The sequence below is a fragment of the Geospiza fortis genome, unplaced genomic scaffold, assembly GCF_000277835.1.
Source record: "Geospiza fortis unplaced genomic scaffold, GeoFor_1.0 scaffold213, whole genome shotgun sequence".
In the NCBI taxonomy this organism is placed as follows: Eukaryota; Metazoa; Chordata; class Aves; order Passeriformes; family Thraupidae; genus Geospiza; species Geospiza fortis.
This window is the reverse complement of record NW_005054399.1, coordinates 1,689,239-1,706,117: the sequence shown is the minus strand read 5'-3', so window position 1 is coordinate 1,706,117 and position 16,879 is coordinate 1,689,239. Positions and strand designations below refer to the sequence as shown.

Below are 16,879 nucleotides of genomic sequence, written 5' to 3'. Positions count from 1 at the left end.
CAGGAACACAGTGGAGCTGCTTTGGGCCAGGGGCAGTGCCCAGGTGTGATGCTCCTCCCAGCTCTGTTTCTGCCCTACAAGATGAGAAACCCCTCTCTGCTTTGCTCTGCTGCTCGCTGGAAGCACTGAGATCCTGGCAGTTTGCAGCCCCCGTTCCCAGCACTGGGGCTGGTGGATTTAGGAGGGAAGAGAGCACAGTTAGGTAATGCACTTGTGCTTTGGTGCTCAGCCAGGCTGCTCTGGCTCCTCCTCCCTCTCTCCCTCCCTAATCTTTGCTTTGGGCACTGGTCAGGTTCCTTGGCCCTGGCTGTGCTTCCCCTGCAGCCAGTGTGGGCAGGCCCTGCATCCCACCCACAGAGTCCCGAGCTGCTCCCTCCCCTGCTTCTGAGCCTGCAAACCTCAAAAATCCCTTCTTTCTGTGCCCCTCTGCCCAGGTTTGGGGTTGAGCACATCCCATTCCATGCTGGAGCAGTTTGTTTCTGTCTCTCCCACCTCCTCCTGCCTCGTGACTTGGTTTTGCTGTGGGAGCTGAGGTCTAGAAATAGAATTTTTATTCCACGGGGAAAGCTGACATTCCAGGATTACTTTGTGCTCTGGGCTGGAATGAAAAGCTTAGGAAAACAGTACTCCAGAAATTCCCAGGTGGCTGAGACAAGTGGAGCTCACACATTCCTTTCCTGCACAAGTGTCCATCAGGGCTGGTACATTCTTGATTTTACCTACAAGAGAGAGGAAAAATCAGAATTAGTTTTTCCTGGAGGGATGAAAAAAGAATCTTGGACTTTTTGGTCAATTCTCCTCCCTGAGTAGGAGCTGCCCTTGGGTGGTTCCTCCCCATAACCCAGTGTCTTCCTCACCTCCCTGATTCCTGAGGACTCCAATTCACACAGTCTGTCCTGGCTTCTCAGAGCTTACAAATAAACCAGAAAAGGGGGAATTCAAGACCCGCAGATGCTGTTTTGATTCTTCACCAAAACATATGGTGAATCACGGCTGAATCCTGTGATGATTAAAAGAAAAAAGATGAATAAGAGCGAGGAAGGGGGTTGTAACAGCTTCCATGTGTTCCTCAGTCCCTCCCATCCAGCCCTGGAGAGTGCAGGAAGCTCCAGGCCATGGCTGGAACATTCTGTTTCTTGGACACATCTGGGAGCAGAGGGAGGGACATCCATCATGCCTGAGTGGCAGGATTCCTCCCACAGCCTTCAGGAGGATTTGGACACCAAAATGGATTCGGTTGGGGTTAAATCCTGCTTCCATTGGAGGTCATGGAGGGGATGGAGGAATCCCATGCAGCTCCTCCTGCTTGGTTGCTGTGTGTGGTCCCAGAGGGGAGGTGTGCCTGGTCCTTAGGAGTGCACACCAGGGAACATGAATTTAGAATCACAGAATCCTGGAATGGCTTGGGTCGGAAGGATCAGGTTGCTCCAAGCCCTGTCCAACCTGGCCTTGAACATTTCCAGGGATGGAGCAGCCACAGCTTCTCTGGGCAACAATTTCCTCCCTTTATTCCTCTTCCCAACCCAAAAGCATCCTCTGCCAGGCATCCTCTGCCTGCCTGCACATTTGGAATGTCATGGGAGGCGGATGGAAGAGTCTTGGGGCCACCAAGAGGCTGCTCACACTGTCAGTGTGAGCAGGGCAGCCTCTGCTGGCCCCTCCCCAGGGCCACTTCCAGAGGGAAAAGATCTCCTGAGGACAGAGCCAGTCCTTTCCCTGGTCCTGCCCTGCCAGACCCTGGTCCCTTTGCAGGTGGTGAGCAAGGAGCTGGTGTGCAAGTCGTGCCTGACGAGGACCCTGAACAAGCTGGAGACCATGATGACCATTCTGCAGGGGGAGACCACGCAGGGCACGGTGACCCCGACCGGCATCGCCGACAACATCCTCAACATCACAGGTGAGCCCTGTCCTCTGGTGGGGACAGGGGACAGGCCCAGGGGCAGGAGCAGCCTGAGGGCAGCTTCCAGGCTCCCTCCGCTGCCACTTGGGCTTTGGCACAGATTTTTAGGAAGTTGCATCTGCCATTTGGAGTGTGGCATCCCAGCCCTCTCTGCTCCTTGCGCTTTTCCCAGGGTTGTCCTGGCTTTGGCAGCTGCTCTGTGGACATTTCCATCTGCCAGTTGTTAATATAACCCACTAATACTCCTAATAAGCTCACTGATACTCCAGGGGATTCTCTTTTTAGTAAACAATGAGTAACAGCTATGGCTTCCAGATGCCTGTCTTCCTGGTTGGAGTCCAAGGAGGCTGTCAAACCTCACTGAGGCATCTGGGAGCACTGTGTGGAAATTCCCACCTGGGTGACCTGGGGGGAAGCAGAGACACCTTCTCTGCACCCCTGCTTACCTCTGCACTCCTTTCTGAGTGTTGTGCACTTTATAGGGCAGAAGCTTGGGAACACGTTTGTTTTATCTATTCCCTCCCTGTTGCCTGAGCTGTGGTTCTCTTCACTACACAGGAGGGAAATCAAGCGTGTGGTGATTAAGTATTCCTCACCAAACCTGGTAGATTAGAGAGGCTGCAGGAACTGCTGACAGCTTTGCTTTTAGCTCTGGGCTGTGAACGCTCCAGTGGGGAAGGTCATGTGCAGAGAACAGTGAGAAGACAGCAAGGAAAACCTTGTCTGATTGCTTTGGGAAGGTGTCAGGTGTTCTCCTGACTGTAGCAGTTATCCAGGCCATTTACCACTTGCTCTTCATTTCTCTCCTGGCAGGTGACCTGATCCACCTTGTCAATACAGTTTCACAAGAATCCAAGCCCCAGGAGCTGCTGGCTGATTCCCACAATTTGCTGCTGGCTCCCAAAGCCTACAACCTGTCCTCCAGCCTGATGCGAATCCTCATGAAATCCCGGGTGCTGAACGAAGAGCCCCTCGAGCTGGTGGGAGGAGAAATTAAGGCCACAGGCAAGAGGTCTGACCCCTTTAACCTGCTGTGCTACGAAAACACACCAAACTGCCAGTTCTCCATCCCCCAGGCCTTCAACTCCACCCTTTCCAACCTGACGGATGTCATCCAAGTCATGTTCCAGGTGGACTCCAATCCCTTCCCTTTTGGCTACATCAGCAACTACACCGTGTCCACCAAGGTGGCCTCCATGGAGTTCCAGACACACAACGGGGTGCAGATCCCCATCGGGAGCCTGGACTCTGAGAAAGCCATCACTGTGATGGTCTCAAACAGCACAGAGCCCGAAAATCTCGTGGCTGGCACTGAAGTCATCGAGGCAAGAACGTCCGTGAACCTGATTGTGATCATGGAGAGCAACAACAGGGAAGCAGGACTGCACTTTCAGCTCACCTACAGAGTCCTCAATGGTAGGGCAGACAAATCCATCTCTTTGTTGGTCCTTCCTGTGGGAGGGGAGGCTGGGTGTGAGGCATAACCAGTGTGGGAGGGGTGCTGGGTGGCAGCAGCAGGTTCCACACTGCATGGTCGAGGTTCTGGCTGTCCTGGACAATCTCCATGCCCAGTGTCATCCTTGTTTATGGATTCTGGCCCTGAGAAGCCTTTTACTTTTCCCAGCTCTTCTGTTGAGCCACGTTAGCCCTGGGAGGCATTGCCCAGTCCCTCTCCCAGGCAGGCCCAGTGGTACCCAGTGCTCAGGGATCCTCTGAGGTGCACACTGAGGGAGCACAGTCTGGAGAAGCATCTCCCACAGCTCTCTGCATTCCTTCTTCCCTGGGCCCCAGTGCTGACAGCAGACCTGTGGCTGAGCCTGCCAGGGGTTTTTAAAGCCCTTTCTGTTCCTTCCCCTCCCCACAGAGCATTACCTGGCCAGTGAGCCCGAGCCCTTCATCATGGCCTATCTCCATCACGAGCCCGAGCCCAACGAGCACAACTGCTCTGCCTCCAAGAGAATCAGCCTGGACGCCCTGGCTGGAAGTGACCACAAGCTCTACACCTTCTTCACCTCACCCAGGTAAGAGAAGCCTCCCTGTCAGCTTCAGGCTGTGCTGTGGATGCGTGTGAGGGGTGCTCAGGTGGTCTGTGGAGCCCCTGGGTATCTGCACAGCCAAAGGGTGTGAATTACACCACATCCACTGGGTTTTTCCTCCTTTCTGAGTGCATCCCTGCCCCTGTGGCTGGAAGCTTTCTATGGGCACACCTCCACCAGAATGGGGCTGGTGTCCCTTCAGGAGGCAGGGGAGTCATCTCCTTGCTTTTTCCCTTCTCCAGAACGGATGACCCCATCCAGAAATACTACCTGAACATCACCAACCACTTCAGCTGGTCGGCAGTGGAGGTGACCCTGGGGCTGTACACGTCCCTGTGCCAGTACTTCAGCGAGCAGGAGAAGCGCTGGAAGACAGAAGGAATTGTCCCCCTGGAGGAGACCAGGCCAGACCAGGCCGTGTGCTTGACCCAGCACCTCACAGCCTTTGGGGCCAGCCTGTTTGTGCCCCCAAACTCTGTCCAGTTCATCTTTCCAGTGAGTACAACAAAGCAGAGGCTGTGCAGTGCTGTCACACACAGAACAGGTTGTTGTCACCTGGAGCAAAGCCATAGGCTCCTGTTGGTTTCATGTCCAAGCTGGCACCAGCACAGGCATCTGGGAGCCTTTGGGAGCTGCAGATGGGCACAGCTCAGGGGAAGCTGTGTCCCCTGGATGGGAATCCTGGCTGGAAACAGACCTTTGCAGATGGCTTTAGTCGCTGGCCCGGACACCTTGCACTGTGCTCCCCTCCTAGGGAGATGCCAAAGGCTCCTCCCAGCTGTCACCCAGCGCTGTTTGATCCCAGGGAGCTGCACCTGCCAGCTGCTCCCTGCTTCCCAGGGGCATCCAGCCCTTCCTGGCTGTGTCCCTGTGACGTGAGCAGGAGCAGGGAGCTCCTGGCAGCTGCTGCTGCTGCCGGCTCTGCAGGGCTGCAGCCGTGAGCGGGGCCATGGCCAGGAAGGAGGCAGGGAATGGGAACGGGATCCTCCTGGGCTTGCCTTTCAACACTTCTCTCTTCTGCAGGCTCCAGGCCCGGGGCTGAACTACATCGTGCTGCTGACGTGTGCCGTGTGCTTTGTCACCTACTCGGTGGCCGCGCTGATCGTGCACAAGCTGGACATGATCGACCTGAGCCGCGTGGGGGTGATCCCCTTCTGCGGCAAGAACGGGATGTACAAATACGAGATCCTGGTGAAAACGGGCTGGGGCAGAGGCTCAGGTGAGCCCACAGCCTGCTCCCGTGCCTGCTTCCCAGGGGGACACCTGTAGCTCACTTGAGGTCCCACCTCAGCACGTCACACTCCCCACAGGGCCCAGAGCTGAGCTGCAGCTTCAGCCCAGGGCTCCCCACAGCATTCCCAGGTTTTATTGTGTGATGATGGGGCAGGTCAAGAGAATGGTTTGGGTTGGAAGGTTCCTCAAAAACCTGGTTCCTAACTCCTGACATGGGACACCTTGCATTAGCCCAGGCTGCTCCACCACTGGCCATTGTGGTGGGACAAGCAATTGCTGCTGGAAGGAACCACCCAGGAGAGAAATTCCCCCATTCTGCCCTCCTTGACTGGGCTGTGGTTGCACAGGCAGAGGTTGTTCCTCACTTCTGACCCTCTCCTGCCCGGCTGGCCCTTTGGATGGCTCCTTTTGCTGTCCTCCAGGACCCATCACTTTGTTTTGAATCCTTCCCACCAGCAGGCAGGCACCAAGTTTGGCTTCCCTTCGTGGGCTGGTTCGTAGATAGAGCTGTCACAGGCGGGGCTGGGCTCCCTAAGAGCTGTGCTTGAGGGGTGAGGGAGGGGAGTGCTGCCTTCCCTTGTGTGGCAGTGGTGTTTTCAAACCTGGCATCCCACTCCTGCCAGGAGATGAAGAGGGGACACCTTCCCTCACCTGCTCGTGGAGCTGCCAAAGAGGAGTGTGAGTAAAACAGCTCCTAAAGCCAGGGCTGCTTTCAGGAGGTGTCTTAATCTCAGCTTCTGCAAACAGCAGTGTGTCTGCTGACTCGTGGCACTTCAGGGCACCACTGTCACTGCTTCAAAAGTCAAACAAGATAATTGAATCCTTCCCAACAGCCGGCAGGCACAAAGTTTAGCTTCCCTTTGTGGGCTGGTTTGTAGCTCGAGCTGTCACAGGCAGGGCTGGGGAGCAGCTGCACCTCAGGTGGGCTTCCCTGAGGGAGCCCCTTCCTTCCCTGCAGGTACCACGGCCCACGTGGGCATCGCCCTGTACGGGGTGGACAACAAGAGTGGCCACAGACACCTGGATGGGGACAACGCCTTCCACCGCAACAGCCTGGACGTGTTCCAGATCGCCACGGAGCGCAGCCTGGGCAGTGTCTGCCGCATCCGCATCTGGCACGACAACAAAGGTGGGGGCATGGAGGGGCCTGCACAGGGGGAGCTGGCCCCTGGTGACCACTGGATCAGGGGGGTTTCCTCACAGACTGGCCAGGTGCCACCCCAGACACAGAGGATGCAATGTGCTGTGCACTGTGACCATAAATGTCACCTCAGGGTGAGGTGGCTGTGCCACGCTTCCCTCATGGGTGCTGTGCAGTGCCCATCGATGACAGTCGTGTCACTGTCCCTCTGACAGCGCTCGTGTGGCCCCTCAGTGTGGTGGGCTCACTCAGGGAATGTGTGCCATGGAATAATTGCTTTGTGTGCCCCCGCTCAGGCCTGAGCCCCTCGTGGTACCTGCAGCACGTCATCGTGCGGGACCTGCAGAGCAGCAAGAGCTATTTCTTCCTGGTGAACGACTGGCTCTCAGTGGAGAGCGAGGACAACGATGGCCTGGTGGAGAGGGAGGTGTTTGCTGCCAGTGAGTGCCCCACATCCCCTGGCTGCTTCTCACCCCTGGGGGCTGGGCCCCTTCCCCAGCTCCCCCAGCCACTCCTGGTGCTCCAGCCCCTTCCCCAGCTCTGGACATGCTCCAGCCCCTCCAGGTCTTTCTTCTTGTGAGGTTCCCAGAACTGACCCCAGGACTGGAGGTTCCTCAGCAGTGCCCTGCACAAGGGACAGGCACTGCCCTGGGGTACAAGCCAGGTGCCACTGGCCTCTTGCCCACCTGGACACAGCTGGGTTCGTGTTCAGCCCGTCACCCGCAGATCCTGTTCAGCTTTTCCAGCCCCTCATCTTCAAACCTGGAGCACTGCATGGGGAGGGCCCCTGTGGATGGAATGTGGTACTCTGGACCTTCTGGGATGGATGTGGCCGGCTCAGCCACCCTGAGCGTGTCCCTCTGTCCCCAGGTGAGAGCGAGCTGAGGAGCTTCTGGCGCATCTTCGTGGCGGAGCTGCAGCGTGGGTTCTTTGAGAAGCACGTGTGGCTGTCCCTGTGGGACCGCCCGCCCCGCTCCCGCTTCACCCGCGTCCAGAGGGCCACCTGCTGCTGCCTGCTCATCTTCCTCTTCCTCTGCGCCAACGCCGTGTGGTACGGCGTGGTGGGCAGCATCCACCTCAGGTGTGTTTGGTGTGGTGGGCAGCATCCACCTCAGGTGTGTGCATGGTGTGTTGGGCAGTGTCCATCTCAGGTAGTGCATGGTGTGGTGGGCTGTGTCCATCTCAATTGATGTGGTTGTGGTGGGCAGTGTCCATCTCAGGTGTGTTTGGTGGTGTGTGCATGGTGTGGTGGGCAGTGTCCACCTCAAGTGTGATTGGTGTGGTGGGCAGTGTCCATCTCAGGTGTGTGCATGGTGTGGTGGGCAGTGTCCACCTCAAGTGTGATTGGTGTGGTGGGCAGTGTCCATCTCAGGTGTGTTTGGTGTGGTGGGCAGTGTCCATCTCAGGTGTGCATGGTGTGGTGGGCAGTGTCCACCTCAGGTGTGTCCCCAGCCACTCCCACCCTGCCTGTCCCCTTGGGGAAGGACACATCTTCCATCTGCTGGGAAGAGCTTCCTTGCGTGTGCCCTGGGTGTGCCCTCCCCATTCTGAGGACTCTGGGACCAGGACATGGGTGATGGATGACCAAAACCAGCCTGATTTTGGTTCCCAGGCCCGTTTCCTTCTGTGCACATCTGGAATTCCTGGTTGTGCACTGTTGTCCGCCGCTTGCTGGCCTGGCAGCCCCAGGTGCTGCTGCTGACACTGTGTGTGCTCCCTCCCTGCAGCAAGGTGGCCGTGTCCAGCCTGCTCCCCGTCAGCGTGGACACGGTGGCTGTGGGCCTGGTGTCCAGCGTGGTGGTGTACCCTCTCTACCTGGTCATTCTCTTTCTCTTCCGCATGGCTCGTGGCAAGGTGAGGAGGGGGGAGGGCTGCAGGCTGCTCGGGTGGGTGGGAGGCACCAGGTTTGCTTTTGGGGGGCTGAATTCTGCCTTTCCTGGGACCTCTCTCCTCCAGCTGGGCTCTGCACTTGCCTGGTTGTGCTGCACCGGGGCCAGACCCCTCCCTGGCCTCTGCCCCCCTCCCTGGGCTCGGATCAGTGCTGGCCTCTGTCAGATTTTAGAAGCTGTTCAGGCACTTCCTCCCTCAGGATCTGAGTGTGTGTGACAGGCACCCAAATGCCCAAGGCAGGAGCCAGGAGCTGCTCAGTGGAGCCTCTCTGATGCCTGCCCTGGGCAAAGCTCAGCTGAGGCAGCTGGGCAGGGATTAGCTGGGGATTTACCGACTAGTTAAGCACAATTAGCAGCCCCATTAAGTATTGCAGCCGGCTGCTTGGGGACTGATGAGCAGCTCGTGTGGCTGACGCTGCGGAGAGCACACAGGGAAAGCTCTCAGACTCGCGGCTTGTAGCTGGGACAGCCTGGGTGGCTTCAGGTGTCTGGGAGGCAGAGGAGGATGGGCATGTGGCTGCTCTCAGTGGCAGTGTCACCTCTGTGCCCCCTGTGTGCCCTGCAGGTCTCCGTCAGCCACACCGTGACTCACTCAGACCAGCAGTCCCTGGAGATCGACAACTACCTGGACTCCTCAATCCTTGACAGCTCCTTCCCCACCTTCCCCGGGCTCCAGGCAGAGGTGAGTGCTTCCTTCCCTCCCTGCAGCTGGGCAGGCTCCTGGAGGTGCCCAGGGCTAGGAGCAGCTCAGTGACCCCTGATGTTCCCAGCCACTGCTTAGACCAGGCTCACACCTGTGTCCTGCTCCTGAATCTTTCCTGTTCCCTGCAGGCCTTCTCTGAGCAAACCAAAACAGATCTGTTCCTGGAGGACTCCAAGAGGTGAGTGGGTTTCTGGAGATGGAGCAAGCAGGGCTTCAGTCTGTGCCTTGCTGGGCTGGGCTGGGCTCCCACAGCTGTTTCTGCAGTCCCACAAGGTTCCTTTTCCCTGCTCCCCTCGTTCCTGATCCCCCCATTCTGTTTTCCCCCAGCCTGGTGCCCTGGCCCTCCAGCGAGGCCCTGCTCAGCTGGCCAGACCTGCTGAGTGACCCCTCCATCATGGGCAACACCATCCAGAGGCTGAAGAGAGGCCGGGCCAGCCGCCACCTGGGGCTGGAGGCGCCCCTGGCCCCCGAGGAGGACACCCTGTCCCTGGGCATCCACCAGGGACAGCCCCGGTACTTCTCAGCCTCAGGTGAGCCCCTGGCTGGGGCAGAGCTGCTGCCATCAGCACTGGCTGCACCCCGGAGGGCAGGGCAGGAGGGCTGTGTCTGCTTTTAGTCTGGAAAACCAGAAATTCGGATGGGCAGCAGGCTGGGAGCCAGGAGAGGTGTGTTCCCATGGGAGTGCTGCAAGCAGCCAGCACTTCCTCACTGGTTTCAAAGCCACACGGTGTCCCTGAGGCTCTGGAAGTGGCTGGAGAAGGAGAACTTGGCTTTCTGAGCCAGCAGTTCTGTGCCCAGCTCTGTGGGCAAGCTGGGATGGGCAGGAGCTGGAGGACAGGGGGCAGGGGAGGGCTGTGCCAGGGGGAAGGACACGGCTGGGACCCTCCTCCTCCTCCTGCCCAGTTCCAGCAGGCGCTGAGCCATGCCCTGGGGTGGTGCTGGGAGCTGAGCTCCTGCCAACACTGTCTGTGCTCTCTCTTTCCCAGATGAGGATCTGATCCGGCAGATCCTGGCAGACGGAGCCAGCGGCATCTCCCCGGACCTGGGGCCGTACGTGAGGGCAGAAACAGATCTGATCTCAGGCCTGTGAGTGTCTGGGGAGCAGAGCCCCTCGGGACAGAGCCTTCCTCACACCCAGCTGGGCTGAGCTGCCTTTGGGGTGCCTTTGGGTCACTGTGTCCCTGCTGGCCATGGCTCCTGCAGCCCCCACAGCTCCAGGAGGGCACTGCCACCCTTCCAGGAGCCACCTGGAGCCTCCCCTAAAGCCACAGCTGTGGCTCCAGCAGTTTTGGGCAAAGTGCTGGGATGAGGGCTCCCTTCATGGCGCTGGTGGGAGGGAGAAGGGGATTCTCCCCAAATCTCTGTAGTGTTACCAAGCCCAGGACACCCTGCTGGGCACCCTGACCAGCACCCCCAGGGCTGGCAGCCCCCAGGCACTGCAGTGTGGCCAGCCAGGGGAGGGGAGGGACTGTCAGGCCCTGCCCATGGCACACACAGCAGTGTCTGTGCCCTGGGGACGTGTGTGATGTCCCAGCCCTGGTGCTGGCGCTGGCATTCAGCCCCCTTGGTGCCAGCCTGCTCAGCACAGGGCCAGCAGAGGCACAGCTCTCAGCAGGCTCCCCCTGTGCCTGGCAGGTCCAGCGTGTTTGGGGAGAAGGTGGAGACTGTCATGATGCAGAGGCTGAACGACAAAGGGCAGAGCGTGGCACCTCCTGCCAGGGAAGTGAGCAGATCAGCCAAGTCCACCTGGACAGGTACCAGGGTGTGCCCCCGGGCTGTGAGGGGACAGGGCCCGTCCCACACTACAGCTCTGTGGGGTAAATGGGAAATAAAACAGAAAAGGAGCCCTAGGAAGGGCTGCTCCCTGCCTGGGATATCGCTGCTGTTTCCTGCCAGCTTCCCTTGGAGCCTGGATCTCAGTGAGGCCTGGGCCAGCCCTTGTGCTGTGCCAGTCCCTGCAGTGTCCCTGGGGAGGCTCTGCTCTGCTCCCTGCACCCCCTGCAGCCACCAGTGGTAGAAATGTGTGGGCTGCTCCCTCCAAACCCTCTGTGCTGGGATGAGCGCTGAGCCCAGCCCCTGCTGTGCCCACGGGCCCTTTGCAGTGATGTTCACACCGCTCTCCCTGCTCCTCCTGCTGCCCCCAGTTGCAGACCAGACGTTCAGGAAGCGCCTGCTGCCTCCCTGGTGCTCCCTGCTGGCTCATGGCATCAGCCTGCTGCTCTTGGCCGCCGCCGCGGGCATCTCCGTGTGGATCGGGGTGGGCTTCTCCTCCAGCGTGGCCCTCATGTGGCTCATCTCAGGGATATTCAGCTTTCTGGCATCGTTCCTGGTCTGGGAGCCCCTCAAGGTGAGCGTGGCACGAGTGCACTGACCTGTATGTGGGATTAACGTGTCCAGCTGCTGATCACAGTTGTGGAATTGTTAAGGTTGGAAAAGCCCTTTAAAATGACCAAGTCCTTCAAGCACCACCCCATGGTTCACCACTAACCCGTGTGCCCAAGTGCCCCATCCATGTGGGTTTTGAACACTTCCAGGCGTGGTGAATCCACCACTGCCCTGGGCAGCTCCTACCAATGCTTGACAAGGCCTTCCACAAAGAAACGGGGTCAGAGTGGGCACTGAATGGTCTCTCCCATCCCTGCATCCCTCAGGAAGGGTAGGATGTGGACACCAGAGGCAGGGCTGGTGGCACTTGGTTTTGAAGGTCCAGACAGGGGCTGTGCCATGCCGGCTGTGCCAAGGGGCCCGCGGGAGCTGCTGCTGGGATGCTGAGGTGGCACAGCTCCCTGCAGGCTCAGCACTGTCCCTGTGCCCAGGTGCTGCTGGAAGCCCTCTATTTCTCCCTGGTTGCCAAGAGGCTGCACCCAGAGGAGGATGACACCTTGGTGGAGCAGCCCTGCGTGGAACACGTGTCCGAGAGGATCAGCAAGGTCCGGCCCCCGCAGGGATTTGCCCTCTTCCAGGCCAAGGAGGAGGCCAGGAAGGTCAAGCTGCTGCACAGGATGCTCAAGGTGGGACATCTCCTGCTGCCTCGTGCCCGGGGCTCAGACACATCTGAGTGTGGGTCCTCCCAGTCAGGCTGGGATGCCCTGAGTGCTTGGCTCCAGCTCCTGCCTCAGTTTCTCTGATCCCGTTGCATGGCCGTGGAAAGCACTGCTCTGCTGCAGGACTGGGATCCAGCCCTTCCACGCAATCCCATTTTTACCCTTTGCTTCCCAGAATTTCCTCATCTACATGATGTTCTTGCTGGTGGTCCTGCTCACCAACTACGGGGACGCCTCCCGCACCAGCCGGGCCTTCCTCCTGCAGAGCTCCATCAAACAGCAGCTGGGCAGCAGCGACTTCCTGCGCATCAAGAGGTACCTGCCAGCCCCTGGGGGGGTCAGGGGGGTCGGCCCCTGGGCTTGTGCTCCACACTCTGTCTCATAAGAGGTTCCTTGGTGCCCATGTGGAGCTGGGCACTCCACAGCAGTGAGCAGCTCCTGTTTGTCTCTGTGGTTCTGCTGCTCCCCTGGAGAGCAGAGGGGCCTCTGGGGATTGAGAGGTTTAATTTCTCTGAGGTTTAGTGATTTCCCCAGTGGGAAGGGGCTGTGGGAGCTGATGTTGATCTTTCTGGAGCTGCTCTGAAGCACAAGAGTTTCTCTGTCTCCAGAATTTACAGCCTCAAGTGGTAGCCATGAACAGGGTCATGAGAGCCAGAAATGGGTTCTTTGCCAGTCTGCCTTTCCTCACTCTGCACATGAGTTTAACTGGATTCAGTTTTCCCAGCTGATTTTCCACAGCCCTGGGAGCTGCCAGCAGCCCAGCCTGGCACTGGGATCTCTGGGCTGTCCCTGCAGAGCCCTGGGCTCTCTGTGCACATCCATGTGGCTTGTTCATGCCCCAAAGCCCCTGGAACTTTGACTCAGCAATCTCAACCTCCCCCCCTGCAGGTCGGATCAGTTCTGGGTGTGGATGTCCCAGGTGTTCCTCCCTTACCTGTACAACAACGGCTCTGGCCAGGAGAGCCACAGCACCACGCTGGGGACGGCGCGGCTGCGGCAGCTCCGCCTGCACGGAGGTACGAGGGAGGGCAGGGCAGGGAGGGGGCTCTGCTGTCACACTGCCCGGTGACAGTCCTGCAGGGACAGCTCTGGTGCAGCTGGGGCTGAGGGAGGCAGCACAGCTTGGGCAGGCAGTGGTTCTGCTCTGCACACATGAACTGGGGCAGTGGATCGTGGCATGGTTTGTGCTGGGAGGGACCTTAAAGTCCATCCAGGGACACCTAACACTTCCTGGCATTGGGCACTGCCAGGGATCCACAGCTCTGGGCACCCTGTGCCAGGGCCTGCCCACCCTCACAGGGAAGATTCCTTCCCAATATCCCATCTAACCCTGCCCTCTGGCAGTTTGAAGCCAGTGATGTATCCAGGGACCAGAGTGCAGGTCCCCAGTTACCCAAGGCCAGTTGGGATGTCTCTGTTCTCCTCCACTTGTACCCAGCTAATCCACTCTGACCTGGAAGCATGGCTATATCATGACTCCTAAATTGGACAATTATTTTTATAATTAATATCCATCCTTTCCTGAATCCCTGACGTGTGCACACCCATTCCCTCACCCTGGTGCCCTGGTGGGGATGGGTTTGGAGGGGCTGGGAGGGAAGCTGAGCTCTGTGCTGGCATGGCTGGGCTCACAGGGTGGTCTCATTGCAGCTGAGTGCCAGCAGAGTGCCCAGGACATCCTGCAGGGCATGGGCAGTGCCCAGAGGAGCTGCACTGACCAGCACAGCTTTGCCACTGCTGACTATGGCGTGGGCTGGGAGAGCCCAGCCGGGAACGGGACGGCAGCGTGGGCACACTCAGCGCCCGACCTGGCAGGGTAAGGCTGCCCTGCCTGCTCCCAGCCCTGCTCCCGGCCCTGCTCCTCCTCCAGGGACCCTTACACACCTCTCCAAGGTCTTTACAATGCCCTGGGCTGTCCCCAGCCCTCACCTCAGCCCCTGAGCCTGGCAAAGGGGGGATGGACATGGAAATTCCGAATGGTCTGAGCAGCAGCGTTGTGCTGTTCTGGGGGCCCAGGGACAGGGAGATCAACTCTGCTCCTTCCAGGGCACAGACAGGGCAGGGGAACCCAGCACCCCAGATTTCTGCTCAAGGGGGACAGCAGGTTGTCCTGCACGCTGGGCAGGACATAAATCACACTTGGTTTCTTCTCTGGTTTGTCCCCAGTGGCATCATCTCCATGCAGGTGTGGGCCACCACAGGGCTTGGGGCTGTTCTGGGGTTGGGAGCACTGAGGTGGATCAATGCCCCCCTGTAATCTGTCCTGTGAAATAAATCCTGAGGGGCAGGGTCTGCATCTGCACACCAGATCCTGGCCTGCCACGCAGGAGAGCAGCCAGTGTCCTTCAGCCTCAGCCACGGCTCCTCTTCCTCTGCAGGATCTGGTACTGGGGCTACATCTCCTTCTACGACAGCAGTGGCTACGTGCAGGAGCTGGGCCCTTCCCTGGAGGAGAGCCGGGCTCAGCTGGAGTTCCTGCAGCAGCACACGTGGATCGACAACATGTGAGTGAGGCAGGGCAGAGGGAGAGTGTTCTGCTGCCACCTGGGCTCCTCAGCAGTGCTGCTGGAGTGTCACAGGACCCATGTCCCCCCCAAGAGTGGCCCCAGAGCTGGTGCTGTCCAGCCCTGAGCTGCTGCTGTGCCCCTGCAGGAGCCGGGCAGTGTTTGTGGAGCTGCTGCAGTACAACCCCAGCGTGGACCTGCACGTGGCCCTCACCCTGCGCCTGGAGTTCCCTGGGGCCGGCCAGGCCATCGCCGCTGTCACCATCAGCCCCTTCCCCCTGCTGCGCCTCAGCGGGGGCGTCACCCTGCAGCTGCTCATGATGGTCAGTGTGGGGCCTCCCCTGCACCCCCTGCCCTCTGCTGGGGGGCTCTGGGGACCCGCACCCAGCCTGGGCACTGTGGGCTCGAGCTGCTCTGCCTGTCCCCACATCTGTCACCCTGCCTGGGTGTGGTGTCAGCAGAGCCCTCGTCCCCTGGGTGCTGCTGCCCTGCCACAGGGGCACTGGGTGTGGGCACTGGGGGCCTTCAGCAGGGATTGGGGTGCTGGATGAGCGAGGAGGGCAGGGCAGGATGCAGGGGGTGCTCCAGGTGTGCAGTGGTAGAACTTGGCCTGGTTTGGGGGGATTTTGCTGTTCTGGGTGCAGCACAGCAATCAGGGCTTGTCCTCTCATCCCCTTCTCTACTCCTCCTCTCCTGGTAATGTCTCCATCACCTCTCCTGGTGACCTCTCTGTTCCTCCCCCAGGTGTTCCTCATGCTGTTTGTGGTTTACTTCGTGGTGTCAGAGTCTCTGGCCATCAAGAAGGAAGGCAGAGCCTACTTCACCCTGTGGGGCAACTACAGCCAGTGGCTTTTCATCCTGCTCACCACGTGCACGGTGCTGGTGCACCTCAGCCAGGCCACCCTGGCTGACCAGCAGTGGCTCAGGTACCTCAGCAACCGCAGGGGCTTCACCAACTTCTACCAGGTGGCCTTCCTCAGCTCCGTCTTCAGCAGCCTGGCCGCGTCCCTCCTCTTCCTCCTGACCGTGCAGGTACGGCGGGCTGGGCGAGCTGCACGTGGGTGCTGGGTGCTTTGGCCCTGCTGTGCTTGTCACTCCTGCACAGCCCTGCCAGGGGAGGGGGTGGCAGGGAGGCCACCTGTGTCTGTGCTGGGCACTTTGGGTCTCTGAGGCCTCTGGGCCCTCGATTCCCTTGGGGAATTCACCCGGATGGGTCTGTCTGCAAGGAACCTGCAGGCTGGGGTGTTTGTGCTCTGCTGGGGTCTGGGTTTCTCACGTGTTTCTCACCCTTCCTGGGCTGGGGGTGTGTCTGTAACTGCCTCCTCTCCCCTCCCAGGCTGCCCAGCAGCTGCGCTTCGTCCGGCAGTGGTCAGTGTTTGGGAAGACCTTCCAGAAGTCCGTGAAGGAGCTGATGGCTGCAGGGGTGGCCTTCGCCCTCCTCCTCTTGGCCTACGCCCAGCTCGGCTTCCTGGTAAGCACCCCTGTCCCCTTCCCTCCCTCACGGGGGGCTGCTGGTGGTCCTGCTGCCCCTTTTCCCTCACCCTGGCATGACATGAGCAAAGCCCATGGGTCCCCTGGGCACTCTGTGCCCATCCTGCCACTGGCACCTTTGGCCAGGGGCTGTCCCTGCCCCAGCCCATTGTGGGCCACCCCTCAGGGCCCATGTGGGAGGGGATATTGAAGGTCAGGGGAACACTCTGCTGTGCTCCCTTCTCACACATCTCTGTCCCTCCGCAGCTCTTCTCCTCCTCCTCCGAGTCCTTCCGCAGCGTGGGCAGCAGCCTCCTGCTGCTGCTGGCCCTGCTGCGGGGCAGCGCCAGCCTGCGGCCCTGCCTGCCCGAGGCCTCGGGGCTCTACTGCCTCTTCTGCACCTCCTACGTGGTGCTGGAGGCGTGGATCGTGCTGCGGCTGCTGGCGGTGGTGCTGATGCACAGCTACCGCGAGATGCACTTCGAGCTCTACCGGCCCGCCTTCGAGCCCCAGGACTACGAGATGGTCGAGCTCTTCGTGCGCAGGCTCAAGATGTGGATGGGCTTCAGCAAAGCCAAGGAGGTGAGGCCAGCCTGGGGGAGGCCAGCCCACAGGGGGCTCTGTGGAGAAGGGGGATGGTGGCATAGAGCAGCACCCACCATCCTTAGCCTTTCCGTGCCTCTGGCTCCTTCCTGCAGCTGGGTTTCTCTGGCAGGTGAGGGCTGGAGCAGTGGCCCCCCAAGAGAGATGGGAACTGCGCAGGCATCAGCTGCCCATTCTCAGCCCCACAGTCCCACGTGGCTTTATCTGGGATCCAGCCCATGCTTGTCACACCAGGAATGGCTGGGAGCAGTCCTGGAGCTGTTTAGAGTGTTCCCCCTTCCCAGCTCCTGCCCTAAGGCTGCCCCTTTCTCCTCTGCCCCCGCAGTTCCGGCACAAGGTGAGGTTCGAGGGAATGG

General features: G+C 59.6%; 1 protein-coding gene across 1 annotated transcript in view; it reads left to right on the top strand.

Moving 5' to 3' along the window:
- The window catches only part of PKD1 (polycystin 1, transient receptor potential channel interacting), a gene marked incomplete at its 3' end in the record, with an annotated part of 46,236 nt that extends 29,358 nt beyond the window's left edge, over positions 1–16,878 (top strand). The window contains exons 23-47 of the mRNA XM_031061073.1: positions 1,753–1,897; positions 2,714–3,316; positions 3,765–3,921; positions 4,179–4,431; positions 4,960–5,155; positions 6,128–6,298; positions 6,607–6,750; positions 7,181–7,391; positions 8,038–8,164; positions 8,765–8,881; positions 9,031–9,080; positions 9,230–9,432; positions 9,889–9,988; positions 10,538–10,656; positions 11,047–11,249; positions 11,719–11,913; positions 12,122–12,261; positions 12,835–12,962; positions 13,597–13,762; positions 14,325–14,450; positions 14,599–14,773; positions 15,195–15,482; positions 15,787–15,921; positions 16,188–16,502; positions 16,849–16,878. Coding sequence (XP_030916933.1) covers positions 1,753–1,897; positions 2,714–3,316; positions 3,765–3,921; positions 4,179–4,431; positions 4,960–5,155; positions 6,128–6,298; positions 6,607–6,750; positions 7,181–7,391; positions 8,038–8,164; positions 8,765–8,881; positions 9,031–9,080; positions 9,230–9,432; positions 9,889–9,988; positions 10,538–10,656; positions 11,047–11,249; positions 11,719–11,913; positions 12,122–12,261; positions 12,835–12,962; positions 13,597–13,762; positions 14,325–14,450; positions 14,599–14,773; positions 15,195–15,482; positions 15,787–15,921; positions 16,188–16,502; positions 16,849–16,878 — 4,497 coding nt within the window. The remainder of the gene's footprint in view (positions 1–1,752; positions 1,898–2,713; positions 3,317–3,764; positions 3,922–4,178; positions 4,432–4,959; positions 5,156–6,127; positions 6,299–6,606; positions 6,751–7,180; positions 7,392–8,037; positions 8,165–8,764; positions 8,882–9,030; positions 9,081–9,229; positions 9,433–9,888; positions 9,989–10,537; positions 10,657–11,046; positions 11,250–11,718; positions 11,914–12,121; positions 12,262–12,834; positions 12,963–13,596; positions 13,763–14,324; positions 14,451–14,598; positions 14,774–15,194; positions 15,483–15,786; positions 15,922–16,187; positions 16,503–16,848) is intronic.
- Position 16,879: the final 1 nt, after the last annotated feature.